This window comes from Narcine bancroftii, chromosome 3, assembly GCF_036971445.1.
Source record: "Narcine bancroftii isolate sNarBan1 chromosome 3, sNarBan1.hap1, whole genome shotgun sequence".
NCBI lineage: Eukaryota > Metazoa > Chordata > Chondrichthyes > Torpediniformes > Narcinidae > Narcine > Narcine bancroftii.
Window position 1 is genome coordinate 27,665,616 of NC_091471.1, and position 16,148 is coordinate 27,681,763.

Below are 16,148 nucleotides of genomic sequence, written 5' to 3' on the forward strand. Positions count from 1 at the left end.
TTGTGCTGACCGATAGACAAAATAAATATTCCCTAACTTACACCACAATGTTCTATTTTTTTTGTATGCGTGTGCCTGTCAATCTTTTAAATGACCCTAATGTGCCAGCCTCCACCTCCACCCCAGCAATGCATTCCAAGTGCCCACTATTCTGTGTAAGATACTTACCCATGATGCCTCCCCTAAATTTTTCTTCTAATTTCAACTTGGACATACAAGATCTAGGGGATATTTTTGAGCTTTTGTTTGGGGAAGAAAAGTGGGTCTTATATGCTGTCAAATACTGTATATAGAACATAAAAGTTATAACAAGGTACAGAGCCTTTGGCCCAAGAAGTTGTGCTGACCGATAGACAAAATAAATATTCCCTAACTTACACCACAATGTTCTATTTTTCTTGTATCCGTGTGCCTGTCAATCTTTTAAATGACCCTAATGTGCCAGCCTCCACCTCCACCCCAGCAATGCATTCCAAGTGCCCACTATTCTGTGTAAGATACTTACCCATGATGCCTCCCCTAAATTTTTCTTCCTTCACCTTGTACAAATGTCCTTTGGTGTTTGTTACTCTTGGCCCAGGAAGAAGGCACTGGTTATCCACCCATGCCCCTCATAATCTTGCAGAACTATATAAAAGACACCTCTCGTCCTCCTTCACTCCAAAAGCTGTGTAAACATTGCCTCATGAGACATGTTCGCCATTTTGGGCTTCATCCTTGTAAATCTCTTCTGCATCTGCTCCATAGCTTCCTCATCCTTCCTGTAATGAGGTGACCACACTGCACACAATATTCCCAAGTGTGATCTAACCAGGGTTTTATAGAGCTGCAACATTACTTCATAACTCTTGAATTCAATCCATCAACTAATAAAGGCCAGCATACCATAAGCCTATCAGCCTGTGCGGTAACTTTGATTTGGACCCCAAGGTCCCTCTGTTCTTCCATACTGTTAAGAATGCTGTTATTACCATGTAGTCCTCCTTCAAATTTGACCTTCCAAAATGCATCACTTCACACTTAACTGGATTGAACTCCATCAGCAACTTCTCTCCCCAACTCTGCATCCTATCTGTATCCGGTTGTAATCGTCGACAATCTTCTACACTATCCACATCTCCCATCTTCGTTATCTGCAAAAATCACAAAGAACAGACAGGAAAATCCATGCAGAACTCCACTGTCCTCCAGGCAGAATACATTCCATCTGCTACTACCTTCTGCAGGCAAGTCAATTCTGAATCCTCATACCCATTGTTCCATGGATCCCATGCCTCATAACTTTCTGGATGAGTCTACCATGGAGGACCACCATGTCAAATGCCTTACTCATCTGTACTGTAAACACCACATTTAGTGCCCTATCTTCATCAATTTCTTTTGTTACTTCCATATGAAACTTGCTTCAGCATAAAACCTAATGGAACATTACAGTGGTGTACAATGTTGGGAAATGGCTTCCTATTTATGGAAAGAAAAACACCTCCTTTGAGGGCCCCCTAGCTTTATCCATGTTTATCTCCAGGAAGTTATTTTGCTTATGGATTATAGATGTAATTTTATTCCATATCTTGGGATTTGTTTTAGTGGGCAAGTTATAGAAAACAACTCACTTTGCACTCGCTCATAATCATTTTGCTTGCATTTCAGCTGTGCTTATTTTAAATCTCTTCCGACCACTGATACGTTGCAGTGCCAATAACTGGAGGAGATGTGAAAAATGAGGAAGGTTAGATTTATCTTCAAAGGACCTTTAAAGTAAGATGTATATTTGACATTAAAATTTAACACTTGTTTTTACAAAGTATTCATTATATGTAAGATTTTGTATCATTACAGCTTTTTAAAAGAAAGCTAGTTATTTAGTGAGTCTGCTATGAATGAATTATCAGTTACCTCTGTTTAATTAGACATTAGTACTTGTGAGCTTATTTTCACTGTCCATATTTTGGAATTCTCAAATGAAGCTGGTATGTAAGATTTTTTAAAAAACTTGACATACACATGGTAACAGACCATTTCAGCCCATGAGCCTATACTGCCCAAATGCATCCAATTAACCTATACCCTGGTACGTTTCAAAGAGTAGAAAGGGGAGACATGGGGAGAATGTACAAACTCTGAGACAGTGTGGGATTCGAACCCCAGTCCCAATTGCTGGTACTGTAACAAGGGTTGCGCTAACTATGCAACTGAATTGTTCAGATTGTTTTGCAAATCTGAAGTAGATTAAATGGGTTAGGGTAAAGCATGACTGAGGAGGATAATGGATGTGTGAAAATCCATCTAGTTGGTGTGCATAAGGGGTGTTAAATGAAGAGAACTGAATACAATTCTGAATGAAAAGATCATGGAAAATAGGAGCAGGTGTAGGTAGTCTATTTCTCCGAGACTGCTCTGCCATTCAATAACCCATGACTTGGTAGAGGTTGTACCCAAAAGAGAGAGATTATTCATTTTATTCCCATAGACATGACTCTTATTCAAAAATAGATTTATTTTTGATATCGGCACAATTACAAGGTAGAATTAATCAAGCTGATTATAAAGCTAGAATATTATCAGATCATTCTCTACTTTTAATGACTTGTTTGATTCCTGAGAAAGAAAATTGATTTATAGGTGGCAGTTTAACTGTTGTTAAAGAGAGTTGATTTTTCTGACTTAAAGAATAATTGAATATGTTCTCTTATAGAGATCAATTCTAATTCAGTGAATAATGTTTATTTTGTAGAATGCTTTAAAAGCATATTTAAGAGGTCAGATAACAAGTTATACAGCAAAAAATGAGAGTATAGGTACACGATCCTTTATCCGGACACCTAAAATCTGGAAAGCTCCAAAATCTAGCAAGTGGGGACCAGTGGGTGGGGGGGGGGGGGGGCTGCTGGGCAGCTGAGGGACCGGCAATCAGAGGAGGCAGCTGGGCGGCTGAAGGACAGGCAGTCGGGGGAGGCGGCCGAGGGACGGGCAGTCGGGGGAGGCGGCCGAGGGACGGGCAGTCGGGGGAGGCGGCCGAGGGACGGGCAGTCGGGGGAGGCGGCCGAGGGACGGGCAGTCGGGGGAGGCGGCCGAGGGACGGGCAGTCGGGGGAGGCGGCCGAGGGACGGGCAGTCGGGGGAGGCGGCCGAGGGACGGGCAGTCGGGGGAGGCGGCCGAGGGACGGGCAGTCGGGGGAGGCGGCCGAGGGACGGGCAGTCGGGGGAGGCGGCCGAGGGACGGGCAGTCGGGGGAGGCGGCCGGGCAGCTGACGGACGGGCGGTCGGGGGAGGTGGCCAGGCGGCTGTGGTCGGGGGAGACGGCCGTTGGGGAAGACTGCTGGGCGATTGGAAGGGTGTGGGGGTTGATAGGCAGCACAATTCGGGTGGGCTTTCCGAAATCCGGAAAAATCCGAAATTCGGAACACACTGTTCCCCAAGGGTTCCAGATAAAGAATCATGTACCTGTATACAAGAGAAGTTAATCAGTTAGAACAGGAAATAGAGGGTTCAGAGAAATATTTGCAGAGAAGGGCTTCAGAGGAGAAAAAGGAGACAATAAACAAAAAAACCAGTATAATACGATTCAGATTTGTAGAACTGAAAAATTGATAATGAGAACAAAACTGAGGTATTATGAATTGGGGGGAAAAAGCTCAAAGTCCTTGCATAGTAATTAAAAGCTGAACAAAATTCTAGAATAATTAATGCCATCAAGAAAAATTCAAATAAAATTACTGATAAATCTCAAGAAATTAATGATTTGTTTAAAGATTTTTACTTTAAATTATATGAATTTGAATCAGGACAAGATGACAATAAGATTGATAAATTCCTATCTCAAATAAATTTACCTAGATTAACTAATGAGGAGCAAAGATATTTAGATACACTATTTAGATACACCGAGAGGGTTCACTACAAAGTAATAAGTAACTGGGGGAAGATAGTTTTCCAGTTTTAAATCAAGCAGTGCAATCACATTCTCGCCCGGATACCTTTTCAACTGCAATTATCACCGAAATACCAAAGAAGGATAGAGACCCATTAAATCCATCGCCAATCTCTTTATTAAATATGGATTACAAAATTGTAGCAAAAATTTTAGTCAACAGACTAGCTAAATACTTATTGAAGTTAATCCATATAGACCAGACAAGTTTTGTTTAGAAAAAACAACAGGAGATAATGTCGCAAAATTGATTAGCTTAATCCATTTGGCTCAGAAAAGGAGGAATTTAAGCCTGGCAGTAGCCTTGGATGCTGAAAAGGTGTTTGATAGACTTGAATGGGACTTTTTATTTAAAATCTTTGTTAAATTTAGTCTGTGACAGGTCTTTATAAATTGGGTTAAGTCATTATATAAAAACCCCAGAGCAAAAGTTGACATATGCAAAAGTTCCTGCAGCTTTTCAGTTGACCAAGTCAAATAGACAAGGCTGCCCTTTATTGCCAGCCTTATTTATTTTAGCGATAGAACACTTCACTGAATTAATATGGTCAGACCCTAATATTAAGGGTTTTAAAGTTGATCGAGAAGAGTATAAAATAAATTTATTTGCAGACTATATATTGAAATAGTTGACTGATCCCTTGAATTCTTTATGTCAATTACATTTAAGGTTGGAGGAATATGGTGAAATATCAGGTTATAAAATTAATTGGGATAAAACTGAAATTATGCCTTAAGTGAGTGGAAATTATATACAGTGTAAAACAGTTACTAAGTTTAAATGGCCAGTCAAAGGATTTGAGTATTTGAGTGTTCCAGTGGACAAAGATTTAAATAATTTGTATGTTAAATTATTTGGCTTTGGTTAATAAAATTATAGATGATTTGAATAGTTGGAGCATGTTAACAATAACTTTAATTGGTAGAGTAAACTGTATTAAGATGAATAATTTTGTGAGATTACAAAACCTTTTTCAATCTATTCCAATTTCAGTTACTCAAAATTTAAGGATTTATATATGAATATAAGGAGATTTTTATGGAATGATAAAATGGCAAGAGTTTCTTTGGGGAAAAATTAACTTGGAAGTTTGATTTGGGAAGCTTTCAACTTCCTAATTTTAAAAATTACTATATAGCTGCCCAGTTGAGATTAATAAATGTATTGTTTTACAGAGATTAAAAAAAAATACTCGGGTAGATATTGAACTCAATGAAATAGGAGAAATAAATTTACAGGATTTTATTTATAAATGGAATTCTAAATTGTTGACTGGGGTTAGAGATGCCCCTATTTTGAAACATTTGTTTGAGATGGGAGTAAGATTGAGGTTTATTGTCAAGGAAGACACCTTTATTACAAAATAGACTTTTCATTTTTTTTAGATAACCAATCTTTAAGGATTTGGTCATCAGTGTTTTTTAAAAAACAATTGAAGATTGTTTTGAAAGAGTTCAATTTTGACCTTTACACAAATTTATTCTTCATTTGTTCAACGTATAATACCTTTTTGTTACTATCAAGTAAAGGTCTTTCTGAATGAAAAATTGGGTACAAATTTGACATTATCTCTGTTTTGTTACAAAAAGGATCTTTTAAAGAGGAATGCATAAGTCAAGAGAGATGGGAAGTTGATTTGAACAGGAAAATAGATGAGTGAAATTGGATGGTGTAGGGAAAGTATGAAAAATACAATTAATGTAAGATGTAGGTTAGTACATTCTAATTTTACACACAAGTTATATCTTGCCCTCCAAAAGTTGCATAGAATGAACTATACCAGATTTGTGTTTTAGATGTGGACAGCAGGTTGGTACATTTTTACATTCTACTTGGCAGAGTCCTAAAGTAAAACCTTTCTGGCAAATTCCTGCTGGATCCAATGCTATCTCTTCTAGGTAATATTAAAAGTATTACATCTAAATTAAAATTCAATATGTATCAAATACAGTTTGTAAAAATTGCCATAGCAGTATTTAGGAAATGTATTGTTATAACTTGGAAATCAGATACAGATTTAGGAATGAAGAAATGGATATGAAAATTTATAGTTGTACACCACTTGAGAAAATTACATATAGCTAAAGGAACAGATAATATATATTTTGGAAAATATGGCACCAGTATTTGCAGAGTGTTGGAATAGACAAGGCTGCCTTTTATCGCCAGCCTTATTCATTTTAGCGATAGAACGTTTAGCTGAATTAATATGGTCGGACCCTAATATTAAGGGTTTTAAAGTTAATCGAGAAGAGTATAAAATAAATTTATTTGCAGACTATATATTGAAATACTTGACTGATCCCTTGAATTCTTTGTCAATTACATTTAAGGTTGGAGGAATATGGTGAAATATCAGGTTATAAAATACCTCAATCTTTGGTGACCTTTATTTGATGGTAAATATGATATCTGGGAAAGGACTCTCTGGACAATCTCTGGGTTTTCTTACATCTTGTATCTTTTTCGTGTGTGTGTGTGTGTGTGTGTGTGTGTGTGTGTGTGTGTGTGTGTGTGGCGACTGCGCCCGAGGTGCGCGCTTTGTTCTAACCCATGCAGCATGGAGGTCCCCAGACAGTGCATCTTCTCATGGCTGGTGTGGTGATATAAGTGGGGCCGATTCGCCACAAGGATGTACGCTGCCACACAACCCCTCCCAGAATCGGCTTGCGCATCTCGCCGCCTGGGCGGCCAACCTCATTGTTTCGGCTGGGCCATCACTACTGGCTGGCTAAGGTCCAGGTGTGCCGCCTTGAGCCAGTTGACTGTGAACAATTCCCCCTTGCCCCCGATGTCCAGGGTGAACGTCTTGCTTGAGCATTGCAGGACTTAGTAGGGGCCTTCGTAGTGACGCTGCAGGGGCGCGGTGTATGGATCTCGCTGGACGAAAACGAAATCGGCCTTGGCCAGCTCCTTGGGGACGTAGGACAGGCAGCTGGTGAGGTGGGTTGGTGGTGGGGGCGGTAGTGATTTGCACTTACCCCGCAAGTCTCCCAGCAAGGTCCGACTCTCAGTTACGGGGCCGGTGCTTGGCCGACCAAGAACTCCCCAGGTGGTGACAGGGGTGCACCGTAGACCAACTCCGCGAATGATACCTGTAGGTCTTCTTTCAGAGCCGTTCTGATGCCGAGCAGGACGCAGAGCAACTCGTCCGTCCAGCTGGGACCAGTGAGATGAGCCATGAGGGCCGACTTTGGTTGACAGTGGAAACGCTCCACTAGGCCGTTGGCTTGGGGATGGTATGAGGTGGTGTGATGGAGCTTCATCCCCAAGAGATTTATCAGCTGTTACCAGAGGGCAGATGTGAACTGGCACCCCTGTCACTCGAACCTGGCGATCCAGTGGGCGAGTGGTTTCCTGGCGCAAGTCTCGGCGGACATGTCCCTCAGTGGGATGGCTTCCGGCCTCCTTGTCGCGCGGTTGACCACTGTCAACAAATAGTGGGTGTCCCTTGACACCGGCAGGGGGCCCACAATGTCAACGTGTATGTGCTCGAACCTCTTGGCCGTGGAGTCAGACTGCTGTACCATGCAGTTTCCCGCCATCTTGGCTATCTGCTTCTTGAGGCCGTGCCACACGAACCGTTCCGCCACCATGCGAACTGAGGTCTTGACCGAGGGGGTGGGCCAAATCATGGACCATGCTGAAGGCTGTACATTGCTTAATTGCGGTGGAACTACTGGGCGCAGCGAGCCGGTGGAGACATCGCAGAGCAGCGTGTCAGGGCTGTCTTGGCAGCTTTAGGTCCTGTATGTGTGGGATGGGGTATTGGTCCAGCGTGGTCGCATTATTGAGGCGACGGTAGTCCCCGCATGGGCTCCAACCCCCGGAATCCTTGGGGACCGCGTGGAGGGGGGGAGGCCCAAGGGCTTTCCGATCTCTGGACGATCCCCAGCTTCTGCAGCCGGGAGATCTCCTCCTTTGCCAGTTGCAGCTTCTCGGGGGCAACTGCCTGGTTTTGGTGTGGAGGGGGGGCCCTGGGTCAAGACGTGGTGGCAGACTCCATGTTGGGGCATGGCGAAAGTATACTGCGGCTGCAGGATGGAGGGGGAGCTCGTCAAGCATGCGAGGATACTCGTCCTTGGAGGCGCTGATGGAAGCTATCCCTGGGCCGCATGCGTCTGGCGTTGAGGCGGGTGGATCGTAAGGTGCGGACTTTTACCAACCGCTTGCCTTTGATGCCCACCAACAGGCTGTGCGCCTGGAGGAAATTGGCTACCAACAGCGCTTTTCCCACAGAGACCAGTACGAGCTTCCTGTGGAACTTGTCCTTGCCAATTTGGATCAGTGCGCTGTGTGTGCCGAAGGTCTTGATGGAGGATCCATTGGCCGCCCGTAGGGTTGGGCTCCGTACGCAGGTGCAGGTCTCGAGGGCAGTCAGGGGGAGCATGCTCAGTTCGGCTCCGGTGTCTACCAGGAAACGTAAGCCACTGGACTTCTCAGTCACACGCAGGAGGCTATTCATGCAGCTAACGGCGGCTGGCCAGGTCTTTCCCTGGAATGTACAGGGCTGCCTGCACTTGAGGGCTTGGGCCCCCCAGCGTTGATGGAAGAAACACCAACAAGTGGGGTATTGTTCTTCCGGTTTGTGTTTGCGGGGTGTTTGCGGCCGATTGGGTCCTGGGGCCAGCGACCTGGCTTAGGGCGGCCTTGTTTTCTTGCTTGATCCACCAGAGGACGGTTGCAACTCGGCGTGGATATAAGAAATCCTCATCTGCCGGCAGGAGTTGTATGTCCTCAGGCATTTGTTCGAGGAAAATCTATTTGAAAAGGAAGCAGGGTCTGTTGCCCTCTGCGAGCTCCAGTATTTCATCCATGAGGGCAGATGGGGTTCTGTTGCCCAGACCATCCAGGTGTCGGAGCCTGGAGGCACACTGGTGTGGGGAGAAGCTGAAGGTGCCATGGAGGAGGTTTTTGAGATCAAGTTATTTACCTTTCTCCGATGGGTTGTGGATGAGCTCATCCACCCTGGCTGTGGTTTCTTTATTGAGCACAATCACGACTTGCAAAAGTCTGATGTGATGAAAAGGAAGTGAAACTGCGCTTCTGCCTACCCGAACCAAGTGCGTGGGCGATGTGTTCAGAAGGGGGGGAAGGATCACCGCGACTGCGTTGATTGCTGCAGATTCCATATTTGGAGGTCAGAAAAACGGTCAGGACTCGCTGGGGTCACCAATATAACGACTACTACACAGATTGAAACTCACCACGACCACGTTGGAGGTTTCAACATACTGATTTATTCAAACTTAGCGTTTAATAATTTAATAATGTATGTGTAGCAGGCACACATACCTGATACATTGCGGGCTAGCAGTGCTGGGCGCCAAAGTACAACGAGTGGATCAGATGAAGCTCCTGCCTAAAGGCGTGGGGAACTAATGACTCGTAGCTTTAACCTGCTGGTCCACAGGACCAGCAGCTGTTTGCTAATGAGCTCATTAACAGGCAGGGAATATAACTTAATTCATGCAGTAGAAGGAAATAAAGCACCTGCAGTAGCAGTTGCTTTGGACGCAGAGAAGGCCTTCGACAGAGTAGAATGGAATTATTTGTTCAAAGTATTGCAAAAATTCAGTTTACCGGAGAAGTATTCTTTCTTTGGCTTGGCTTCGCGGACGAAGATTTATGGAGGGGGTAAAAAGTCCACGTCAGCTGCAGGCTCGTTTGTGGCTGACAAGTCCGATGCGGGACAGGCAGACACGATTGCAGCAGTTGCAAGGGAAAATTGGTTGGTTGGGGTTGGGTGTTGGGTTTTTCCTCCTTTGCCTTTTGTCAGTGAGGTGGGCTCTGCGATCTTCTTCAAAGGAGGTTGCTGCCCGCCAAACTGTGAGGCACCAAGATGCACGGTTTGAGGCGTTATCAGCCCACTGGCGGTGGTCAATGTGGCAGGCACCAAGAGATTTCTTTAGGCAGTCCTTGTACCTTTTCTTTGGTGCACCTCTGTCACGGTGGCCAGTGGAGAGCTCGCCATATAACACGATCTTGGGAAGGCGATGGTCCTCCATTCTGGAGACGTGACCCATCCAGCGCAGCTGGATCTTCAGCAGCGTGGACTCGATGCTGTCGACCTCTGCCATCTCGAGTACTTCGACGTTAGGGGTGTAAGCGCTCCAATGGATGTTGAGGATGGAGCGGAGACAACACTGGTGGAAGCGTTCTAGGAGCCGTAGGTGGTGCCGGTAGAGGACCCATGATTCGGAGCCGAACAGGAGTGTGGGTATGACAACGGCTCTGTATACGCTTATCTTTGTGAGGTTTTTCAGTTGGTTGTTTTTCCAGACTCTTTTGTGTAGTCTTCCAAAGGCGCTATTTGCCTTGGCGAGTCTGTTGTCTATCTCATTGTCGATCCTTGCATCTGATGAAATGGTGCAGCCGAGATAGGTAAACTGGTTGACCGTTTTGAGTTTTGTGTGCCCGATGGAGATGTGGGGGGGCTGGTAGTCATGGTGGGGAGCTGGCTGATGGAGGACCTCAGTTTTCTTCACGCTGACTTCCAGGCCAAACATTTTGGCAGTTTCCGCAAAGCAGGACGTCAAGCGCTGAAGAGCTGGCTCTGAATGGGCAACTAGAGCGGCATCATCTGCAAAGAGTAGTTCACGGACAAGTTTCTCTTGTGTCTTGGTGTGAGCTTGCAGGCGCCTCAGATTGAAGAGACTGCCATCCGTGCGGTACCGGATGTAAACAGCGTCTTCATTGTTGGGGTCTTTCATGGCTTTGTTCAGCATCATGCTGAAGAAGATTGAAAAGAGGGTTGGTGCGAGAACACAGCCTTGCTTCACGCCATTGTAAATTGAGAAGGGTTCAGAGAGCTCATTGCTGTATCTGACCCGACCTTGTTGGTTTTCGTGCAGTTGGATAATCATGTTGAGGAACTTTGGGGGACAACCGATGCGCTCTAGTATTTGCCAAAGCCCTTTCCTGCTCACGGTGTCGAAGGCTTTGGTGAGGTCAACAAAGGTGATGTAGAGTCCTTTGTTTTGTTCTCTGCACTTTTCTTGGAGCTGTCTGAGGGCAAAGACCATGTCAGTGGTTCCTCTGTTTGCGCGAAAGCCGCACTGTGATTCTATATTAATTGGATTAAAGCATTATATAAGGGACCGTTAGCGAAAGTGACAGTAAATGGACATGTATCAAAGCAATTTAACTTAAGCAGGTCAACGCGGCAGGGATGCCCACTATCACCTTTATTGTTTGCGCTAGCTATAGAACCACTAGCAGAATTGATAAGAATAGATAATAATATAAAAGGAATAAAAATAAAAGACAAGGAATATAAAATCAGTCTATTTGCGGATGATGTTATAGTGTACTTAACAGAACCAGAACTATCAATAAAAGAATTATATAAGAAATTGAAGGAATATGGAGAAGTGTCGGGTTACAAGATAAACGTAAATAAAAGTGAAGCAATGCCTATGAATAATGCGGATTTCTCAAAATTTAAGAAGGAATCTCCATTTAGATGGCAAATGCAGGCAATAAGATACCTAGGTGTACAAATAAACCAAAATCTCGGCCAATTATACAAACTCAATTATTATCCACTAATGAAAAAATTAGAGGACGATTTAGAGCATTGGAAAGATCTACCACTAACACTAATAGGAAGGATAAACTGTATTAAAATGAACATTTTTTCAAGGATATTATACTTATTTCAGGCATTGCTAATACACTTGACAGAGAAATTCTTCAAAGAGTTAAAGAAAATAATAAGGAAATTTTTATGGAGAGGGGGGAAACCGAGGATAGCACTGGATAAATTAACAGAGTGGTATAAACAAGGAGGCTTACAATTGCCAAACTTTAAAAATTATTATAGAGCCGCACAATTAAGATACCTATCAGATTTTTATCAAACAAGGGAAAAACCAGACTGGACGAGATTAGAATTAGATAAAATAGGGGAAAAGATACCTGAACACATATTATATAAATGGGATGAAAAATTGGTACAACATAGAACTTCTCCAGTATTACATCATCTCCTCAATATTTGGAAGAAGATTCATGTAGCAAGAAATAAAACAAATTATCAATTACCAAAACTAATATTGACGCAAAATAAGTTACTCCCTTTTACAATAGATAACCATTCCTTTAGAGAATGGGAAAAAAAAGGGATTAAAAGAATAGAGAATTGTTTTTCAGGAAGTAGATTCTTATCCTTTGAACAAATGAGAGATAAGTACAATATAACTGGAGATACAGCGCTGGCATATTACCAACTGAGATCCTACTTGAAAGATAAATTAGGAAGCAATTTGAGTTTGCCAGAGGGAAGTAACCTTGAATATGTGATTACAGATACAATGTTAATCAAAAGATTTATAACAAATATGTATATTAAACTGCAAGAAAAAGAGAATGAGGAAACAAATGGTAAAACTAAACAAAAATGGGAACAAGATTTAAATATAAAGATAAAAAAGGAAACATGGGAGAAATTATGTTCTGGAACAATGAGAAATACAATAAATACGAGGCTACGTATGATACAATATAACTGGCTACACAGACTATACATTACACCGCAAAAGTTAAATAAATGGGACCCAACAGTATCTGATAGATGTTTTCGATGTAAAAAAGAAATGGGAACAACAATTCATGCAATCTGGACATGTGAGAAAGTAGAAAAATTTTGGGAAGATCTCAATCAGATATTAAATAAAATAACAGAAAACAATATACCTAAGAATCCAGAGATCTTTCTCCTAAGTAACATAAAAAACAAAGAATTTGGAATTGATTTGGAGGATGCAAAAAAAAGATTTGTTAAGATAGCCCTAGCCGTAGCAAAAAAATGTATTATGTCAACCTGGAAATTGGAAGATAATCTGAAAATACAACAATGGTATATAGAAATGAATAAATGTATTCCATTAGAAAAAATTACATATAGTTTAAGAAATAATATTGAAATATTCGAACAAATATGGGAGCCTTACATTAAATACAATAGCGAAAACCTACCGGGGACAATCATTACCTAAGTTGATGGAAGGAGAAGGAAAGAAAAGAATGGACTCAGTAGAATTTCTGGTGTATTTTTGTTGAATGACAACATTATCTGACTGGTTTAATGTAACCTAGATTGTATACCTAAAATGGATGGGAGGGGGGGTGGGGGGGGGGGGTGGCTTGTGAGGAGGGAGTGGGGGGGAGAAAAAGTCACTGTATATGTGTGAAAAAGAAAATGTGTGTAGCATGGCTAATGTGATTTATGGTGTGAAAAATAAAAAATTAAAAAAAAACAGGCAGGGAATAAAAGGTCTGTGTATGTCTGCAATAAACCAGTCTTGAGTTGACCACCTTTGTGTGTGTTTGCCTTTATTTAGTAGCATCTACTGTAGTAGCCGCTACATATGCATATTAAATACATTCAGTAAGACTGTCTCTATTGTTTAATTGAGCTAACAATTGCACAGATATATTCATCTGTAGGAGAAACAGTTCTTCCTCATTTCTATTAAATCTATTCACTGAAATCTTGATGCTACATCCCCTACTTCTAGTCTTGCCTGCTAGTGGAAACAATCTCTCTACTTCTGTCTTATCTATTCCATAACATGCTTAGTATATAAGATTTCAAACTCCCCCCCCCCCCCCCCCCCCCCAAATTCTTAGAACCGACTCACTTTCTCCTCGTTAATCTAAATCTATTCACTGAAATCTTGATGCTACATCCCCTACTTCTAGTCTTGCCTGCTAGTGGAAACAATCTCTCTACTTCTGTCTTATCTATTCCATAACATGCTTAGTATATAAGATTTCAAACTCCCCCACCCCCCCCCCCCAAATTCTTAGAACCGACTCACTTTCTCCTCGTTAATCTAATCCCTGACCGGAATGAACCTGGTGAACCTCCTGTGCACTGCCTCCACCGCCAGTATATAATTTCTCAAGCAAGGATCTATACACATTACTCCTGTTGTAGCCTCACCAGTACCTTGTTCAGTTTCAGCAGAATCTTGCTGCTCTTAAATTCATTTGTGTCTTGTACCTGCAAACTATGTACAAGCAATTCCAGGTTTTTATGCACAATACCATGCTAAAATCTTTCACCGTGTAAATCAGTGGTTCTCAACCTTTTTCTTTCCACTCATGTACCACTTTAAGTAATCCCTATGCCATAGATGCTCTGTGATTAGTAAGGGATTGCTTAAGGAGTATGTGAGTGGGAAGGGAAGGTTGAGAATCACTGCTCTAGACCCAATTGTTACTGAAATATTTTGCTTGAGAAAAATTGTCATTGCCCCATTCCCTTTGGAGAGTCATGAAACCGTGCACATAATGAGTCAATTAGGTACAATTAAAACAGCGGTTTTCAAACTTTTCCTTTCCACCCACATACCACTTTAAGCAATCCCTTACTAATCACAGAGCACCTATGGCATAGGAAATACTTAAAGTGGAAAGAAAAAGGATGAGAACCACTGATGTAAATAATAACCATGGAAAATAGGAGCAGGAGAGGGTGTTTCAGACCTTAATGCCTGCTCCATCATTTAAGATGGATGATCACACTATAATCATAGTGCCCTATTCCTGTTTTCTCTCCATATCCCTTGATCTCTTTAGCCATAAGTGCCACGTCCAGTTCCAATTAGAATATATGTTCTCTCCGATTTGTGACCTACTTGACCTGCGTGCATCAGCATATAAGACTGAAAATTTTTTTAAAAAAGAAATAAAAAATATAAAATTTACACAGATTATGTTGTATTTGACTAACTTTTACAGGGATGCAGGGCATGTATCTTGATTTCTGTTCCTGGCCAGCTTGATTCTTGTGCATATGTGTGTCTTCGTTTGGCGCATGCGCATTTGGTTAATGTATTGGGGTTCGGATGGTGCGTGCACGAGAGTTAAAGGGTGCGAATTCAATATCGTTAGCGTGCTTAACTTGCGCATGCACACTGGAATCAAGATGGTCACGCCTAGCCTAACCATGGATGTTGTCTAACAAGGTAAGCCTGGACCAGAATGTGGAAAGATTCACCGAGGTTGATTGATAAGTTGTCATTGATAAATCTATAATGAAGCAAAGTTTGATTTAAAAAAAGTTAGCCTTAAGACTTTGGTACTCCAAACTCGCGGGCAAAATTCTGACTTGTGTCCATTTCAAGATGCATCTGATCCTTCGGTCCCAATTACGTTCGTAAGTTGGGGAGTAGCTGCATATCTAATGAATCAGTTTCTAAGGTTTTCTGTGGTAGGAAGTTCCACAGTTATACCACACTTGAAGTGAGAAAAAATTCTTATCTCAAATGCCTTAACCCTTATTATTAGATTATGAATCCTTGTTCTAGATTTCCCCAACATTGGGAATATTTTAATCCCAGGAATTTGTCAAGTGCATTTTTGCTGTATCCCAATAATAACGAGAATGCTCTTCCTTGGATTAGCAAGCAAAGTTCCAGATATTGAGGTTTGGCTGCACCAGGACCTGATACAACTGCAGTAAGTTTCCCTGCTTTTATATATTCAAAATTTCTCAGTTTGCCCTTTGTTGAATTCATTGCCTGTAATAACTGTATTCCAATCCTCAATGACTGATGTTCCATGACACCCAGGTCATATTGCACCTTGCCTTGTCCTAATTTCTTACCTTTCAGATAATCTACCTTTCTACTATTGCCACCAAAGTTCATAACCTCACATACTGCATTTGCCATACTATGCCCACTCTCCTAATCTGTCCAATTTCCCCAACAGCCTCTTGGGAATTTTTCTCAAAGATCGCATACAATTCTTTTGTCTAGATCAGGGATGTCAAACTCAAATTCACGGAGGACCAAAATTAAAAACTTGGACCAAGTTGAGGGCCGAACTAAATATTTATTGAAAATTTTCAACAACATCTGCATGTTTTCTCTTCTTTCAACATATGTAATGTTAAACTTTTTTTTATTAAAATAAATGTTTAATAATAGTTTTGGATAAACTCTTTCCAGAAGCATTAACAAATGAGAAATAAAATATTCAATAAATAATATTTCTCTATAGAGGATTTGTCAAATGTTGCTAGTGTGCTGTTGAATAGTAAAATCTGAGGGCTGTTGAGAATGTGGGAGAATAGCATGATTCCTGAAACAATCAAATGGGTGACTGATTGTGGGCATGAACTCTAGCAGGGTTATTTGCCATGCCCTTTTTCCATTGGTACAGATATCCTTTGATTTACACACTTTTCAAGTTTTATGCCTAA

At 41.8% G+C, this 16,148-nt stretch overlaps 1 protein-coding gene across 7 annotated transcripts in view; it reads left to right on the forward strand.

The window, feature by feature from the left end:
* Positions 1-16,148, forward strand: part of st3gal5 (ST3 beta-galactoside alpha-2,3-sialyltransferase 5) — a 127,744-nt gene that overhangs the window by 26,394 nt on the left and 85,202 nt on the right. For 3 of the 7 annotated variants that reach the window (XM_069923665.1, XM_069923668.1, XM_069923666.1), the window contains one exon: positions 1,651-1,758. The exons of 3 other annotated variants lie outside the window; for them this stretch is intronic. In XM_069923665.1, the coding sequence (XP_069779766.1) occupies positions 1,721-1,758 (38 nt within the window). In that variant the 5' untranslated portion in view covers positions 1,651-1,720. Of the gene's footprint in view, positions 1-1,650; positions 1,759-15,345; positions 15,401-16,148 lie in introns of all 7 variants that reach the window. One more of the 7 variants, XM_069923667.1, reaches the window with a different exon arrangement.